Source organism: Nelumbo nucifera, chromosome 1 (genome assembly GCF_055504915.1).
Source record: "Nelumbo nucifera cultivar China Antique chromosome 1, China Antique-T2T, whole genome shotgun sequence".
In the NCBI taxonomy this organism is placed as follows: Eukaryota; Viridiplantae; Streptophyta; class Magnoliopsida; order Proteales; family Nelumbonaceae; genus Nelumbo; species Nelumbo nucifera.
Genome location: NC_142649.1, coordinates 200916041 through 200935121, shown reverse-complemented (window position 1 = coordinate 200935121; position 19081 = coordinate 200916041). Strand labels below are relative to the sequence as shown.

Genomic DNA, 19081 nt, shown 5'->3' with positions numbered 1-19081 from the left:
TTGTAGCTTTAGATGTGGGAACACAATCAACCCCTTGGTTTTGATGGTGGTCAACCCCTTGGTTTTGATCTCCTGCCTGGCTTGTTTCTCTATTTCATTGGATAAATTATTTTGGTGCTCATTATAAGAGTAAAGAACCTTTAGTGAAATATTTAACATGCTGGATCATGTTTTGCATGCTATTTTACATTGGTATCACTCATGCATATGCATGAGAAGTTCAAAGGACATATATTCCTTGATGTGAAGGAAGGATTAGTTGGAAGTAGGATGATGAATATCTTTCTTTTTCTGAGGAAGTATCTTATATTATCAAAAGATAGATTTAGATTTATACAAGGGGCTCCATGGTTGCCCAACAAACAAAGAAACAAACAACAACAACTGTTGATAGGTCATATACAATGGTACAGGCTGATCTTAATTTTGATAGATATGTTCATTTTCCCTTCCACAATGTCCAAGTAATTTCAAAAGGAACGATGCTCTATTAAGCCATTTCTCTTTTGGTCGGCACTTTTAATCTGCTTGCACAAGCTAGGTTTTCTAATCATAGCTAGAAAGATTCAGCATACGCCAATGATATTGAAGAAATTTACCAGTAGGGCTTGGTTAAGGTCACCATGAAAAAAAGGTTGATTGATATATTCATGGACCCATTTGTATAAGCTGGAGGAAACAGTTTGAAGAAGTATTCCCTTCTAATCTATTGATCCTTTATGGGGCATTTCATGGTAAAAGCTGTCCAAACCATGAATGGACTCATGAAACACCATTAGGATTGAGCCTCTACATTTGTTGCAGTCAGAGGTTACCCCTCTGTCACCCTCACTGAGCCCTCAGCTTCTTGAAGAAAGAATGAACTCAGGAAACACAATTAGGTGCATATCCATGTCCTAGTTGGATAATGTAGGAATAGTTGATTTCATACCACACCATGTGGATGCACATTTTAGTTATCTTTTATGAATGCATTCTTAGTAGTGGCAACAAAAAATAAAGAAGGGAATAATTGCATTGCTGGTTGTCAAACCAAATCCTGCCAAATTTTTATCCATGATCGAACATCTACTTTTCAAATTGCTGTTTTGATAGATTCATGGCACTTTCTTAGTTACCATGCTGCAAGCCTATAAATATATTTACTCATCATAGTTCCCATCCCATATTTCTTCACTCCTGATTAGTGGAGTTAGATGCTTGCTAATGCTTACTATAGTACAAATAGGACAATTGGCTGGATGAGTAGTGGACCAGTAGGCTCCTGGTATTTGATGCACTATCATGGAGTCAAGAGAGTAGGTATTCACAATGAAGATTTTACTACCTATACTCTGGATGTCATTCACAAACACTTATTAATCAGTTTGGTTCATTAGTTTTAAATAGAGAGTTCATCAGTATCTTTTGACCATGGGAGACCCAAATCTAACGAGGGACTGACAACTCCATCTTCAACAATAAGCAAGAATGAAACAATTCAACTAGGTTGACATTGACTTTTGACTTAATATTGACTCCAACTGTACTAGTGGAGTACCAATGATTTTAGAATTGAAAATTTGCTTACACCAATAATCCATAACCAAATCCAAAACTTTTTGAGACTAGTTACAATTGCCTTAAGTAGTAGGTGTGAAACTAGGGCCATAGTTTTCAAGGCGTCTAGGCGATTCTGGGCGACATTGGGGTGCCTAGTCGCCTAGGTGGTAAAAGTTTTATAATATAAAAAACTGACTTTTGGCTAGTTTCCTAGTTTTATATACCATTCAGCATGTATGTTAATTGAAAAAATAGCAATTCTCTTTATTAAGAACATTAAATTTCCTCTAAAAATGTGGCAAATCATCACATCTAAAAGATAAAAATCTTTTACATGTATTAATTTCTTTATTTTCAAAAATAATACTACTATAATAAGTATTTAATAGAGCAAATTCATATTAATTAGCAGCAAAAGTAGGTTATTAACTTTATATGATAAATATTCAAGATAGAAAGTAAAATAGAAAAAAAACAAGGATGGATTTTCTGTTTTATTTAATTAGAGAGAGAGAGAATAGAAAAAAAGAACTTTATTATTCTATTCTTTCTTTCCTTTTCTTTTTCTCTCCTCAAAACCCTTTGATCTTTTAAATTTCAATAGTAAAACATTAAAACAAGTATACTTGATATATGTGTGTATATATATAACATATAATAAAATGTAGTAACACATACATTAATAAGATGCATCAATATAAATGACATTATAGAAGGCGCCTGCCTTGTCATTTTTGTCGCCTAGGTGGGCGCTTAGTCGCCTAGAAGGGTGCCTATTTGCTAAAAGTCAAGGCGTTGGGCGAGCCGCCCAGCCAAGGGCGCCTAGTTGCCTAGGTGACGCCTTGACAACTATGACTAGGACTTCTATATTAATAAATCCCTATCTAGTTGATCATATGATGAATAATATTTAACAACCCATGGCATTCATATATCTAAGGGGAATTTTAGTTGCATGCATTTTCAGATGCATGAGTTTCTGGAATTACCTTAGGTGGTGGTGCTGAAGTCCTCTATTTAAGTTTGGGTATTGGGCCAGACTATCAAAATCATCGTTTCACCAAAATTAGTTTTAGCTTTTGTCCTTTTCTGTTGCACTCTTTTAGCTGTCCCAGGCATATTGTGATGATGCATTTTGTATTTCTAGGTCACTCTTATGAAAGTTCAGTAATTGATTTGGCTGTTGAAGAATAATGATCATCCAACCATATTGGGTTGGCCACATGAATCCTATTTTGTCATTCCACTCTGTTATGTATCCTCAAATTTTGATGATTAGTGATAATAGCAGAAAGCTTGGGAAAATTGTTTTATAGTGTAGGCACTGTATGAAACATTTTGTTTATCGCTTGATTTGTAAGGTTTTAGTTCCATCTGGAACCTAGTTAGTTCTTTTTGTGAGCCGTGAGCTTCTATGTATTTTTTTAATATGCCTTCAAGTGCATATATCATGTACAATAGGAATTAAGCTGCAGTCCTGTGCCTTTAGTTGCATCTATCATTTTGGTTCCTTGATCAGAAAGCGCTCTTACTGATTCTCTGGAAAGAGAGGGAGTTGCTAGACAGTATTTATAATGGGGATATCCTCCCCTTCCTCATAAAAGGCTACTTTGCTTTTAATCATGGGTTGTTTGTATGTTGGGGTAGAAGTACTGTGGTCTACGTTTTGTCTATCAACTTGACAGCTCACTTTGTTGTACTATCACTCCTTTATACCTTTTGTTTGTAATTGATTTTATTATTTGTGGTCTTATAAATTTCTAATCAGTTATTGGTCAAAGTGAAAAGCCACATGATCTTTCCTTTTCTGCTTGACTCCTTTAAAAAACATCTACCAAGAATTTCTGGTTTAGGTGGGATACGTGGATCATGAAGATATTAGTTTAGTTATTTCTGTTTTGGTATTTTGGAAGAATTCTATTTATTGCCAAGATTTTTCATGGTTTATTGTGACAAATTTTGTTGAATAACCTTCTCAGGTTTGATAAGCCTACAAAAGTATTCATCTCTCATTTCATCTTGACATCTGCGCTTAAACTTTCTGCATATGGAAAGGTCTGTACTCAAATTCTGTCATTTCCGATCTAATGATTTTGTTCTGCAGTTGGTTAAAGGCTCTAGAAATTAGGATAATTGCATCATATGGTTTCTTCAGTGGCCTTCTGCAAGAAAAGTCTCAAATACACAATATAAATGCCATATTCTTATTTTTATATTTTGCAGCTTATGGTTTTATCTTTACTCAAAGGAATGGGCACTGCAATAATGGATGTAGAAGGCGTAAAGTTATTGCTGTCTGAACTTTTGAAAAGGCGCAGTCAGTATCATCTTGGGGTTGACAAATCCTGTTTGGAATTATCAAAGATTGAAATTGAAATTCTTTGTCTTTTACTGGAGGTGGATATAATGGAATTATTTAATTTTTTTTGGTCCTCGCTTTCTAATACATCATTTTCTCTTTCATTGCTGTTGTTTCTAATGAGACTTCCATACCTTATTTTCTTAGGTATGCGCTATGCCGAAAGCTCCACTTGCTCAAGATATTCTCATAGATTTTCTATTGAAAGCTTTGCAAGTAAGTAATTGCAGTTGAGTGATTTGGTGTTCAAGATAGTTTTTTAAAACCTGGCCTGGAGGTTGAACCATTCAAGCCTTGGTGTCAACATTATAAAAAAATTCCAAAAAAAAACATAAAACTGGTAATCCATTGGACTGGTCAGATGGGCACATGGTTCAACCAGATGTTTTGACTTGTTATTGACCAAGTCAATGCTTTTTTATTTTTTTAATAATTTAGCACGTTAGAGGTTGAACTGAACTGGGATTATGGTAGGGTCACTGGACTGACTGACCTGACCAATAATTGGTTGAAAGCATTTGTTTAAGGTTTTTTTCTTTCCTAACTCTTTGTGATATTAATTGTTGTTGTAATGTCTCTTTCCAGGTTGGTGGTACTAATTCAGAAAATCTGGCCATTGTATTGCCTTGTGTCACTGTCCTGCGAAAGATGAGCTCTTCACTATATAGGGTTTTGGAGGCAGAGGATCAGGTCATTATCTCTTCAATTAGAACCTATTAAAGCAGTTTAATCCCATAGATATTTTCATTGATATATGAAAGTGAAAAAGGAGTAATAGAGTATGCAATATTTTTCAAATATAAATGTTTGTATATATCTATATTCATTTTAATAAATAAATAAATTACTAACCTTAGTCCTTTGAAGCCTTCAAAGGATCACTGCACTCCTAATGGATGGGGAGTGCTTGAATTTGCTAGTTTGTGTCATTATCAATTGTTACAAGTTTAGGATGAATAACAATGGATGGGATGTTAATCTTTGTTATCCCCAAGTGCAACCCTCACTTAGGTCTTCTGTTTGGGAGAGTGGGCACCTTATAAAGTCCCGAACTGGTAGTGGAGTGATAACCCTTTGTGTGCTACCTTCCCAATCTTATGATTTCTGATTATCTTATCGCACTTGAATTTGATCAAGCCCTTTATTGGCTGAAAGGAAGAATTTTGTATCTCTTTGATGCCCTGTAGAAACTAATAGAAGCTGATTATCTATCATTATTGGATTTCTCATCCTTAAATCTTTTTTCTCTTAAATATTTGTCCAATCCATTAAGTATAAAACGGTTGCTGGTTTATTCTCAGAAAAAAACTTGGTTCTCCGTTGCCTGACCTAGGATATGACAATTTGTGTGAAAAGCAGCTTAATGAAGATCATCGAATGTAATGGCTACAGAGAAAAAATTATTGGATGGAAACGTTTATATCTATCCACTTGTCTTGGAAATGTTTAAACAATGTTAGAGATGTGTCCTCTACTTTAGGGGTTGTATTTATTGTACATATATCATTCATGTTGGCAATTTTGGGGGAGGGTATAAAAGGAAAGGAATTATTTAATCTTCAAGGTGGAAAAACATCTTATGAAGCCTTGAAGGATTGCATCCTCTGCTTCACATTGCCAGGTTATTACTTCTAAGGGTTTCTGGAGGATTCTACACAAGATCCTTTGCTCATCCCCTGGTCCTCCTACTGTTCAAAGCTGGCTCCTCTTTCTAATATATGGGAATTGAGGTTTCACTATACTGACAGTTTCATTGGGAACTGATATTGGCTCGTAATGTGACCGAAGCCAGATATTATAAATATTATAATTTATTTAATGCAATATCACCTAAAATGCATTTTTACTCTTGTGGTGGTTTGATAATCCTTGTTTTCTTTTTTTTTCTCCTAAAATTGCCCTTTAAGAGCTTATTTGTGATAATTTAATGTTGACCTTTTATTTGTAATTGATGTTCTTTGAAGTACTCAAAATGACTACGTATCTTCTCAACTACATCCTCCTTGTTTCCAATTGGCTCCTTCCTTCTTTCCTTGCTAAAAGCATTTTATTCTTTCTTGAAACATGGAAGCTCACTTGTTTTTCATACTTTTTTCTTATTCCTTGCAGGATCATCTATTCCAGGAGCTTATTTTTCTGTTTCGCAATGATAATGGCGATATACAGAATGCAGCCAGAGAGGCTATTCTTCGATTAAATGTTTGTGTCTTCCGCTAAATTTGACATTTTAGCATAGATTGGACCCCCTTATTTTCATTTGTCTTATATGAGAGTTTGGTTGTTTCTCTTATCAAGCAGGCTAAATTTGATATGCCATTCAATTTATTTTATTTTATCATGGGTGCATTTCATTAGTATGTTTCTTGATACATCTCATGATATACTAATTATATGTATCACTGTGTTGGGGTTTAACCGTTGACGTATAACAGATCAAAGGTTTCTAAGGAGCAAGAAAAGGGAAGAAAGAGGAACCCTTCTTTTCTTTTTCTCCTTTTTTTTTTCTGCTATTACTCTTTCTCATTAAGCAGAAGCAAGGGTTCCATCCCTTTTTTGTTTCTCTTTCAGTTCTATTCTCTCCTTTAAATAGTCTATGAGTAAAAAGTTAGTCTTCTTTTGTTTCTAATATTTTTTGTGCAGTTGCTTTGTTAAGAGTACTTACTGTATTGTAATATGATGTTTGAAATATTAGAATTAATAATAGATTTGGAATATTATTTTTATTTGGGTATTGATTTGCTATATTGTGATATGAAGTACATTATTATTTAGTAAAAAACATTGACATTTTTCAATTTTTATGCTTGCTGGTTTATTTGGAGCTTTACCTAGAATTTAAGGTTTTTCTTTGTCAGTTCCATTGCCTAGGTGGAGGTGACCACTTATCACTTAGAATTATTGGTTCTCCTTGACTACTATGGGGTGGGATGGGGTCATTTTGTACCTTATTCTGATTAAACATTTGGATCTGACATGTGATCATTTACAGCTTTGCCTTCAATTTTTGTAGATATCTTGCACAACCGTTGATAGGCTGCTTGAGCTCATTCTTGCACAAGAGGAGCACCTTATTGGTTCATCAAATGGAAAGAGAAAGAAGAAACATACAAAGCATCAGAGATATGACTTACATCCTGATCATTTTCACAGGGGGGGAGATGTAGTTTCTTTACTTGTTTCTCTTCTTGATGTTTTGCTTCTGAAGAAAGATATAGACAACAGGTCCTTTTAAGTGACTATATCCATGTTCTTTTCCCAGAATTCATTAACATGCATAGTTCAAAGTCTGTTTTCATGTTCTCAGACTGATTCTATCCAATTTCTGATTGGCAGACATTTTCTGATAGGGCCTTTATTTAAGCTTCTCAAGAAAAGCTTTACTGATGAGTGGCTTCTCAGGCTGGTTGGCCAGGATCAAGAATGGATTGAAGCCTCAACTGGCGTTTCCCAGACTGTTTCCAGTCAAATATGTTATATTCAACAGACAACTTTGTTAATTCTTGAAGACATTAATGCTTCACTCCTATCTAATATTCCTCTTCAGGTTTGTCCTGTATTAAAGCTGGTGGACAACTAGAGTTATCTTGTCTTAAATTGCCGTTTTTGGGTACCTTTATCTTTGTAACATGAGAATGTGAATTAAATGCAGGGTGAAATTCTGAACAAAATTGACATAAAACTGTTAGTTGAATGTGCACATACTGCAAAAGATGGAACAACTCGAAATCATGTATTCTCATTATTATCTTCTATTGCAAAGGTCATTCCTGATAAAGTTTTAGATCATATTTGTGAGATATTTACCATCATTGGGGAGTCATCTGTTACACAGGTTGGTAATTGTTTCTGTTTATTGTAGACATTTTTTCTGTCCAAATGCATAAGCAATTCACTACAATCATTTTATGTTACATGTCATCAGTTTCAATTTGACCATTTTAATTTGCTTTCTACCAATTTTAGTGTGATAATCACTCACAACGTGTGTTTGAGGACCTGATATCTACTATAGTTCCATGCTGGCTATCTAAAACAGATGATGCAGTGGAATTGCTTCAGGTATTAAACTATTTTGTAGTGGTATGGTTAAAGCAGTGAACATCTCTTCTCTGCTATTGGTGAATGCCATGCTGTCACATAAGCTTCTTCTAATTTCCTGAATGCATCTTCCAGATATTCACAAATGTGTTGCCTGAAATTGCTGAGCACAGAAGGCTGACAATTATAATATACCTACTAAGGTATTTTACATTAAATACTGTAGAGTTAGTTACTTCCCTCTACATCTACTTACATTATTCTTAATTCACAGGACATTGGGTGAAAAAAGTAGCTTGGCTTCACTGCTTGTCCTTCTTTTTCGTTCATTGGTTTCAAGGACAAGTAAGTCATGCTATGATGGAAGTATATGTTTTAGTGCCATGGCTAGCACGGAGTGGGAGTACACATTTGCAGTACAGGTGGTCGAGCAATATTCATGTATTATATGGCTTCCATCTCTAGGTATCCTTATTCAGCAAATAGGAAAGCATAATGAGTGCCAACAGCAATTTATGGAATTGCTCATTGCTTTACAATTTATTCTGCACAAATTAAGAGACACAGAATTGATATTCAAGATTGAATCTGGGGAAGATTCAGAGAGCATTCAGGTATTTCATCTTTGTGTGACGTTTTTTGGTAATAAAATAGAATTTATTAAAAGAAAAAAGAAAGGATACAACAAAGGTGACCATAGATCACCTGCAAAAACACCACTCTCCACCACTCTGCATCTATGTTTTATTGTCTTCTTTGAGACATATACCATGTAAACAGTGTTGTCAAGGCACCAAGGCAAAGCTAGGTGGCAGTGGAGTGTTTAGTCACCTAGTTTTCTAAGCACCCAAATGGGAGTTGCCTAAACAACAGATTTATTTATGTTATTTCAGTTGGGAGGGGGGATTTAAATCCTAAGCTAATTCTCTTCGGTTCATAGCAATGGATTATCTAGAAACTGTTCCAGGTTGAATGAAGCACAGTTAAAGGATAAAAATATACCTCAAGGCTCACATTCAAGTGTTATTTCAATTGGGCCCTTGAACTGTGGCCATTCATTTTTTTATCTTTTTTTTTTTTCTGAAAAGCAACAATAAAATTCATGGTCAAATTTTAACAAATCCCCGTCCCAAACATACCCAAGCTGCAGCCCTACAGTAAGGGACTAATGGTTTGACATCATTTTCCTGCTTAAAGAATAAAAACAGTTAAAAAAATCATGTTCTGCATGGTTATTAAGGAGAAGAAGAAGATTAGAAGGTGGTATAAGGATGTGGATCATTTGTTTATGTCTCAGAGAAAAAGAAGACAAAAATCAGCGAAGTGGCAGAGTCCCAGTTATCATCAGAAAACAGAAGGCATAAAAACCTCAGAATTGAGAAGGGGCATAGAGACTGTTTCTGTACCAGTTAAAGAAGGAAAAGAATTTAGAAAATAAGAAGGGGCATAGAAGTGGTGGAGCCTCAGTTTTTATCCTCGAGAAACAAGAAAATGGGGCCGTAAAATGAATATACCTGCAATCGGGTTGGTCTTCCTTGTTTCCAAGTCAAGGTCTTCAACTTCAAGTTCTTATTGCTACAAGGCTTCATGTCTTCAAAGTCCTCAATCTTTGTTGATTGAACCCTAACAAAATAAGAAAATAATAGAAACACACTGGTTTATTATGTAATGAAAAGAGTGATATGGTGCACAAAATATCAAAATGCTATAAAGATTTGTATAGAAAAGCTTTGCACTTGCGTGATTGGAGCCCCAATATGTGTTTTGCTTTGACAATTTTGATTTAAGAAGTCTTTCTAGAAGTTAAACAGCCCAGAATGGTGAAATAGGATTCATGTAACCGCCCCCATTTAGTTGGGATAAGGTTTGGATGATGGAGTCTTTCTGGAATTTAAATGGTGCTACCTTTAGGAACCAGTGGTCTTTTGTGGTGTTTATTTATGATGAAAATGGTTATTGTGACATGCCCCTACTGTTTTATATACAAACCTATGATTACTTTTAGTTGCTGAACTACTTGACGATAAGTCTTGTTCGTGTCGATTACATCCATGGAACATTGGGCTCAAAATTCTTATGGCTCATTTGAGATGGGCTGAAGCTTTGGTTGGTCTGCTTTGGAGTAGCTACTTAGGCTACGTTCGATTTCAAGGAAAATGTAGGGAAAGGATGGGAAACGTAGGGAAACCTTTACAACCCTTGTATTGGTTTCCCTGTCTTTCCTTACCTTTTCCTTCAAACCAAACATAGCCTTAAGGAATCTTCAATGATGGAAACCTTTTTTTTAGCCAAAAATTTCTTATGGGCTGTTTGGGTGGGGCCTCCCTCCAAAGCCGATAGACACCATGGGAAAGCCCTTCCATGTGGAAACTGATAATTCAGTAGCTTATTGTGGGCGTTATAGTAAATTTCTAGAAGACTGAACCTTAAGGTTACCACCACTTGTTAATAATTCTTCAGATGATGTGGTATGGACATTAAAGAAAACTTGGACCAATAAGTTATCATTCTTTAGATGAAGTGGAAAGAGATAGTTATCATTGTCTTTCAGCAAAAGTGGTTTTATGGAGGAGGATTCTTGTTTAATGAAGAAGTAATGGAGGCTGCAACTTTAAACTGTAACATGAAATGCCCATGGGGGTGTTGAGAATGGTGGAGTAGTTCTTGTTTTATTAGGAAAGAGCATCCTCAAGTGGTGAGTTCTTGTGGAAATTCAGCAACATAAAACGACAATGAAATACAGCAGTTGAGGAAACTTATTAAGTAAATTTCAACAGGCCTACTGATGGGTTAGCAAGGTAAAGCAATAAGGGGTAGGGATTGGAGAAAGAAGTGGCTGAACCATTAATTCCTTGTACTTGTTCTTTTTGGCCTTTTGCTCTTTTTACTCTTGGTCTTTGTGTGAATGTGTTGGGTGTGCAGGTTTGCATTGTGGTGTTTAGTGCAAGTTTGCATCATAAATTGCACATTTTATGAGTTCAATTTTTTCTTGAGCTTATTCTGTTATTGTAGTTCACTAGTTCTAACTCCTAAAGTCTATAAAACAATCTCTTTTTTTTTTAGCAATAACTGAAACATTTTATTAGAATTATGAAAGAAGATACAAGTACAGAAAGCATGGTTTTCAAGGTGCCAAGGCGTGGCTAGGCGACAGGGGGGGGTGCCTTGTCGCCTAGGCGATGGATTTTTTTATGTTGAAAACATAGATCCTAGGGTAGTTCCCTAGGTACCATAACCATATTTCCTTAATAATTATTCATAATTCTCATAAGAAAAATATAAAGTTCATATTGAAGTATAGAAAATCAACATATTCATGAGAAGAAAAAGAAGGAAAATAAAATTCAAAAAATATAGGGGATGAACCCTTATTTTTGTTATAGGAAAAGAAGAAAAGAAAAGTAATGGTAGTAGTAGTAGTATATGGAAGAATAAAATGTGCTGACTAGATAAAATTTTAAGTTCTTCCTTTCCTTATTGGTTCAGGTTCTGAAGTCTTTGAGGGTTCAATACAGCATTTAGCAATGTTTGTGTTGATTAAACCCTAATAAATAAGAAAACAATAAAAAGATTATTTTAGTTTAATAATGTCTATTTTATAATTACAATTTCAAAAAAGAATGAACAAAAAAGTATTTTATAGTAGGAAGTAAAAAACTGCTTGGCGATTAGGCGAGGTGAGCCTCAAAGGGTGCCCGCCTAGATGTCACCTTGACAACTATGACAGAATAGCCCAGAACATTTGATCCCTTCCAATTCTTTGTTTGGCCAGTGCATCTGTGAGGGAACTAACACTTCTTTTAACCCACTGCAATCTCACTTCAATACCCTGGGTCAACTACTTAAGTTTCCTACTTTCATTAATGTAATCCCACATCTCATCATCCTTCTCTAACCAGCTTTTTATCAATTTTGAATTGTCTATAAAACAACTTCACAATGTATTACTTTGTCTTTCAACCTCAGTTTGTTTGCTTTTTTTGATGATTTAAAACAAACTTATAATCTAAATGGCTGTATTCATGCATATTTATAATGTTTCCATCAGTTGTTAATTTTTTACAATATTTTAATATGATATTTCTGAAATTTTTTATATGTTTACTATATTTGGATGAATGATTTTTCCACCAACATCATCATTTTAAATTACTTTTATTATGGGGAACATTTTTGTTTGGCATATTTTTTGATACTTAAACCTTATTAATTCTTTACTTTTTACAGAGAATGCTTGGAATACTTATGGAGCAGGTTGTTTCTTACACGCAAATTTTCAGCAGTAGAAGCAAGGAAATAAATATTCCTATTGCCATAAGGAAAGAACTAAAAGAGTATGTAGATACTGTTCTTAGGGAAATTACAAAGAGTGTGATTCCCTCAGCATATTTTGAAGGCATTACTTTGTTGCTCAGGCATTCTGACAGAAATGTGAGAAAGAAGGTATAGTGGCATAATTAAACTACCTACTTGAGTCATATTCAGGCTTTATAGTGATCATATAGTGATCCTAGGTGTCCACTCTGCTAAGGTCAATTTTGTTGGATGATCTAACCAGCTCATCTATTTCATAATAAATATCAGATCCATACTGCTTTACCAGTAGCTAATTGTTCTAATGATTTACTGTTTATGCTAGGTTCCCCTGTTTATGTAATTCTTTTCAACCTGTTTGTCTGTGAATTATCCCAATTAGACTATTTAAAGCTGCTTTATGATGCTGGAAAATTTATACTTTTCTGTGCAGGCTCTGGGCCTTTTATGTGAGACGGTAAAAGATCATGACATGGATAAACTGAAGCATAAGGAGAAAAGAAACTTGAACAAAAACTCAAGTAGTTCTTGGCTTCATTTAAACAAGAATGACTTGGAGACATTTGACAAGATGTGTTTGGAAATTATTCATTTGATTGATGATCCTATGGACGATGCGGAAACCCCTGTCAGGCTGGCTGCTTTCTCTGCACTGGAAATTTTAGCAAACAAGTTTTCCTATAATAATTCCATCTTCAGCACATGCCTTAAATCTGTAGCAGAGCACATTGGTTCATGCAACTTAGCCGTTTCTTTTAGCTGTCTTCGAACGACAGGTGCTTTGATCAATGTGCTTGGTCCAAGGGCATTATCTGTTCTCCCCCACATTATGGCAAGCTTGTTAAAGAGGGCTCGTGATGCCTCGAGCTTGTCTCTAAAATCTAAACATGGGAAGGATACCATTCTCGTTGGATCTTCTAGTTTCAAGGAATCTCCTCTGATGTCAATTCTTGTGACCTTGGAGGCAATTGTGGACAAGCTTGGTTCTTTCCTAAATCCTTATCTTGCTGATATTATTGAGCTGTTGGTACTGCATCGAGAATTTGCTTCCGGATTGGATCTTAAGATGAATCAAAAAGCTGGTGTAGTGCGTAGACTTGTCATTGAGAAAATCCCAGTAAGTTTTCACCCACTGAAAATCCCTACTAAAGCAACAAGCACTGTTTTTCCCCCTTTTAATAACTTGAGAAATTGTTTATCACATTTCATCTGAATTATACAGGTTCGCCTTACTCTTTCACCTCTGGTGAGGATATACCCTGAAGCTATCAAGCATGGGGAATCCAGTTTGGTAGTCTGTTTTGAAATGCTAGCAGGACTAGTTGGCATGATGGATAGATCATCTATTGGATCTTATCATGTTAGAATATTTGAACAATGCTTACTAGCACTTGATCTTCGTCGACAACATCCTGTATCAGTAAAAAATATTGATTTTGTGGAGCATAGTGTTATCAATGCAATGGTTGCCCTAACAATGAAGCTTACTGAGACCATGTTCAGGCCTCTTTTTATTCAGAGTCTTGAATGGGCAGAGTCAGAAGTGGAAGAAAGTGGCTGTGCAGAAAGGAGGAATTTAGATAGAATTATTTCCTTTTACAGATTGGTCAACAAACTTGCTGAGCAACAAAGGTGAGTCTTTCAATATTGAATCTCATCTGAGTATGCCAACACTTATTTTCTGTTTGTGAGTTTTGATTAATACCATTGAACTTTTTTTTCAAGAATAGGAGTGCAAGTAGTCTTATTGGTTTTTTGGGCTTGTACTTTATAAGGGACGGATAAGGGTAGGGGTGGCAATTGGGCGGGTTGGGTTGGGTTTGGTTTGGGTTGAGTTTCAACCCAACCCATCTAACCCGCCAACCCATTAGTGACCCAGTCATATAAAATTAAATGGGTTGGGTTTGGGCCAACCCAAACCCGCTTTAACCCAATCCAACCCACCCAAACGCATTAATCTTATATTTATGGACTTAAAAACAATCTCTCTCTCTCTTAACAAATAAGTTGGTTGTAGCTTCGTGGTTATTGTATATATTATTTACATAAGTGGTGAAGGTTCAAATCACATTACATGCATGTTATTTTTACACAAGCGGCGAAGCCATTTGACTATGTTCGGATTCCGGGTTTGACCGAACCACTTAGGTTCAAACCGGTCAGACCAACTTAAACCACTTAGGTTCAAGGGTGGTTGAATCGTTTAGATCTGGATCAATTCGGTCGGACTGGACTGGACCGGTTCAGTCAATGGTGGATTGACTTGGACCGGACCATATGAGGTTTGTGCACGGGTTTGGGAACGGACCGGCTGACCCGAACCAGGTCAATGTAGCTAAATCGGGTCGGGTCATGTGAATATTGGTCAGATGGACTTCCCAAAGCGGACAAAGCACGCGGAGGCCGAATCATCCCACCCAAAACCGTTTCGGATCCGGGTCGACCTGGATTGACATGTACCGAGTCAGGTTGGAGTGTGAATATTGGTTGGACCAGACGGCCCAAATTGGACAGAGCAAGTAGCACCGAACCATCCCGCTCGAGGTCTATTTCGGGTTCGGGTCGACCCGGATCAGTATATGTTGGATCGGGTCAGACCGCGTTGAACTTGTCCGGACTTGGGTCAAATTGATTTGGATTTATGTTGGGTGAAGTGTATTGATTCATGACAAAACTAAATTATTAATAGAAAATTAATGCATTAATTATAAATTATTTAATTCAAATGGAGAAAATTAAAAAAAAAAAGGCTAAGGAATTAATACTTATGTCTATAATGGTTAACCCAATGGTGTTCCACAACCCAATCCATTTAAATGGGTGGGTTGGGTGATGGGTTGATCACACAGCCCGCCAAGTAAATGGGTGGGTTGGGTTAAAAATTGCCACCCCTAGATAAGGGTACTAAATCTGAGGTTGGTTTGTTGTTTAACCTAGAGAACTCTTTTAACTATCGTCACATTCCATCTGATTGATTGTTTTTACACAACTACTAGTTGGGCAATTTTTACACAACACCATTTTCCCTGTATGATCACTGTCCTTCATGTTTAATTTAATTTCATGGGCACTTCAAATCAAGGTACAATGCATCTACAGTTTAATTGAAAAAACTTTTAATTTTACAAATTTGTATATATTATATATATATTTCAATTTTAGGGGTTTGGCCTATGGTGAATTAGTTTTGTAAATGAATTTTGATTTTTATTGCAGGTCTTTGTTTGTTCCCTATTATAAATACTTGCTCGACAGTTGCACACGCTATCTAGTGTATGGTTCCAATACACCATCTGATGGAATTTCCAAAAAGAGAAAGAAGGCAAAAGTTCAGGAGGAGAACAGTAGTAAAAAAGCAGGGAAAGAAGTGTTATCACCTGGACAGTGGCATCTCAGGGCACTTATCTTATCATCCTTACATAAATGTTTTCTTTATGATACTGGGAGCCTGAAGTTTCTCGATTCATCTAATTTCCAGGCAAGTGATTAATATCTGCTTTTTCATTTTAAATAATGATGATAACTGAGAAACAAGTGGACATACCTTAGTATTTTTTTTCTAGCATTTACAAACAAATACAATCATGAGATATTAGTTTTATTTTGGAAATAGGCAAATAGAAGAAAAGAAAAAGAAAACATGGGGTAGTAATTTTGTTGATTACTACTACCCTCATGCAAAAAAGGCTACTTAAAAAGTCAAAGACAACCCTTATTACATGTCGAAGGAATACTAATTTAGTTGATTTATTATTGTGATTCATTTAGTTAACATTCTCTGTTTTGAAAACATAAGCAGTATTTTTCTGTATAGCCAAGGGGATCTGATAAACTAAATTGATTTGCCAGAAAAAGTACTGAGGCTTTTGGTTAGGATGTGCACTTAAGGGACACATATAATTGATTGGTCAAGCCCTTCATGTGTTCCATGTCTTTCTTCACTTTGAAAGGCTGTTTCTTGGTTTTGACAGAGGATCCCCTATATATACTCCAAATTTGAATTGGAAGAACTTGGTGTAGTGACCATGTCCAATTGTATTCAGTCCTGTAAACTATATCCCTTTTATAAGCAACACAAATATGAATATTTTCCAGTGCTCCTACCAGCTTCTGCATTTAATAAGACAATAAAAAATAATAGATGTGCTGAAATAGTTCAGAAGTAAAAAGATTCTATTTTAATTGATTGGAATATGAATTCTTTTCATTTGGGAGACCCTTTGGATGTTTATCTTTGTATGGATTTATTACTCCAATTTCCATATGTTGTGATTCATCTTATTGAGTTGATTATCCGCATATTATTTTCTTTCTTCTCATGTGTTTTGCTGTTTATACATCTGTTCATAGTCAGTTATGGTGGGTCTCGTACTGGTTCCTTTCCTTGGCATCAACGAGGGCCATGGATGCTGTCAATATATACAAATGAATAAAACTAGAACAGGAACGATGTGAAGAGAGAGTGAAGGAGCATCTCTCTCTTTAAATCCATCTTTGATTTGGTTGATTTCAGGCTTTATTTATAATGACATGCCTCTTTGCAGATCCTGCTGAAACCTATAGTTGCACAGCTTGTAGTAGAACCACCATCTTTGGAAGAGTTGCCAGATCTGCCATGTTTGAACGAAGTTGATGACACATTGGTTTCTTGCCTGGGACAGATGGCTGTTACTGCAGGCTCTGACCTTTTATGGAAACCTCTTAATCATGAGGTGAGTGAAGGGTTTTTGTACACACAATTAGCTTCTATTATCATTTTAATATCAGTTGCAGATTACTTCTGGATACTAAACATTCCCTGGAACACAAGTGCCATTTTCCTTGTTACATAGGAATTGATGCATGCCTTGTTTTTATTGTCCAACAGAAGGTCACAGAATGAAAATAACTATCCTAATTGTACATCTTGCTTTTAATTACATATGGCGTTGCTTAATTCATGTTTAATGGTTTTCAAAGAGAGGAAAAGAAATAAAAAAACATAGAGAATTTAGGAAGAAAAAGAATAGTGTAGAATGTGAGGCCCAAGGTTCACCCTACTCTAGTTATTTTGTTAGGAAATAAGATGAAATTATAATAATGCGATGGAAAGTAGATTCCGGTTCCTTGAAGTCATCATTCCAATTGGTGTTGTAGTCCTGAACCTTTACAGAGTTCAAAACCTTGATTCGAAAAGTAAAGAACTTGAAGATTTTCTTTTTCTTTTTTCTGGGTAAAAAATTGGGGCTAGTGGGCTTACACCCCTTCTCATTTTACTTTTTAATTTTTTTTTTTTTTTTTTAATTTCCTTTTTGAAGAATACCTTCTTCTCTTTTTATCTTAGAAAAACAAGGGTTCAGCCACTTTATTTTCCATGGTTTCTTTGCTTTCTTCTTTTTCTTCTCATAAATTCATTGACTTCATATTATTTATGCTCTTTTCTTCATCTTCTAATTATTCAATATCTTCTTGACATCATCAATCTGGAGCATTTACTCGTTGCATTGGACAGAATTAGGTGGCTTACTAGAAAAATATTGACTATACCATTAACCATCTGTCACCACCATCGTATGGAAATTCTGAAGTTTTAATTTTTTGTTTTTTGTTTTTAATTTTGATTCCAAGTTCTTCTAAAATGCAGGTGTTGATGCAGACCCGGAGTGAAAAAGTCCGGTCACGTATTTTGGGTCTGAGAGTTGTGAAGTACCTACTGGAGCATCTGAAGGAGGAATACCTGGTGTTCCTGCCTGAGACCATCCCTTTTCTCGGAGAACTGCTCGAGGATGTTGAGCTGCCTGTTAAGTCTTTGGCCCAAGATATTCTGAAGGACATGGAAACACTGAGTGGTGAAAATCTTAGGCAATACCTATGATGCTAATAAAAGCTTGATTCTGGTTTCCTCCTGCCATTAATCTGGTATTATTAGCAAGTCTCTGCAGAAGTATCAGCCAATACCACTATGTTAACAAAGTGTAATCCTGGTTTTTCCCCCGTATGGCTGATATCATTTGCAATTGTCAGCAGGAAAGCCTAAGGAGGATGCAGATGGTAAATATTGTAGATATATACACTTCACCAGGTCTTGTGAGCTCTGGACAAAATTTTGGGAAAAAAAGATGCGTATCTCTATTATATCTTAATCGTTTTGGGGGAAAATAAATATTTTTTGGTAAAATATTGTATCTTATTCTCATTTTATTGGTTCGTTTAATACAATGATCTTGCATCTAATAAATATTTAAAATATAATCGCTCTTTATTTTTCAGTTTTTTGTTTAATCAAACTTGTAAAAGATGGGGCAATGGTTACAAAATGATTGGTTATTTATACCCGGAATTCAATTTCATTGTTTGGAAGAATAAGCAATTGTAAAATCTTGAGCTGCGAGAATATGGGTCATATTCGAGAGCGGGTAATTTGAGCATCAAGCTATTAACCCCCCAACCAAGACCGGAGATCGGCTTCGGTCAGGGTAAGCTCGTAATCACACCGGTCCAACAACCTCTTGCAACCTTGTATCGGGAATATCTCCCCATAAAATAAAGTACATAAGTGTGGAGATATTCCCAATGCAAGGCTGTAAAGACTGCTCGAAATAGCTGGTTCACAGGGAATACTGTTTCAGGGCTACGTTGTAACTGCAATAGCAATGTTTTATGGGATCTCAGTTTTTAATTTTCAGGGGTAACCGAGGCTACCCTCGGTGTAACAAGTTACTTTTAAATCTTAATAAAATCCTGTTCATAAAAAATACAGAAAAATATAACAATGGGTAAAGGGCTAATGGCCCTTTTGACTGTTACTTATCATCATAGTCAGTGCCAAGCCTTTTGTCCGTCTAACCA

General features: G+C 35.7%; 1 protein-coding gene across 4 annotated transcripts in view; it reads left to right on the top strand.

Moving 5' to 3' along the window:
* The window catches only part of LOC104610471 (ARM repeat superfamily protein), a 68190-nt gene extending 49689 nt beyond the window's left edge, over positions 1–18501 (top strand). For all 4 annotated transcript variants that reach the window (XM_010277096.3, XM_010277095.3, XM_088895854.1 and 1 more), the window contains exons 23-39: positions 3522–3597; positions 3766–3939; positions 4049–4117; positions 4487–4591; positions 6011–6100; positions 6912–7123; positions 7235–7445; positions 7551–7733; positions 7865–7960; positions 8075–8142; positions 8214–8553; positions 12167–12382; positions 12687–13370; positions 13476–13885; positions 15470–15731; positions 16798–16965; positions 17877–18501. In XM_010277096.3, the coding sequence (XP_010275398.1) occupies positions 3522–3597; positions 3766–3939; positions 4049–4117; positions 4487–4591; positions 6011–6100; positions 6912–7123; positions 7235–7445; positions 7551–7733; positions 7865–7960; positions 8075–8142; positions 8214–8553; positions 12167–12382; positions 12687–13370; positions 13476–13885; positions 15470–15731; positions 16798–16965; positions 17877–18107 (3595 nt within the window). In that variant the 3' untranslated portion in view covers positions 18108–18501. The remainder of the gene's footprint in view (positions 1–3521; positions 3598–3765; positions 3940–4048; positions 4118–4486; positions 4592–6010; positions 6101–6911; positions 7124–7234; positions 7446–7550; positions 7734–7864; positions 7961–8074; positions 8143–8213; positions 8554–12166; positions 12383–12686; positions 13371–13475; positions 13886–15469; positions 15732–16797; positions 16966–17876) is intronic.
* The last annotated feature ends 580 nt before the right edge of the window (positions 18502–19081 follow it).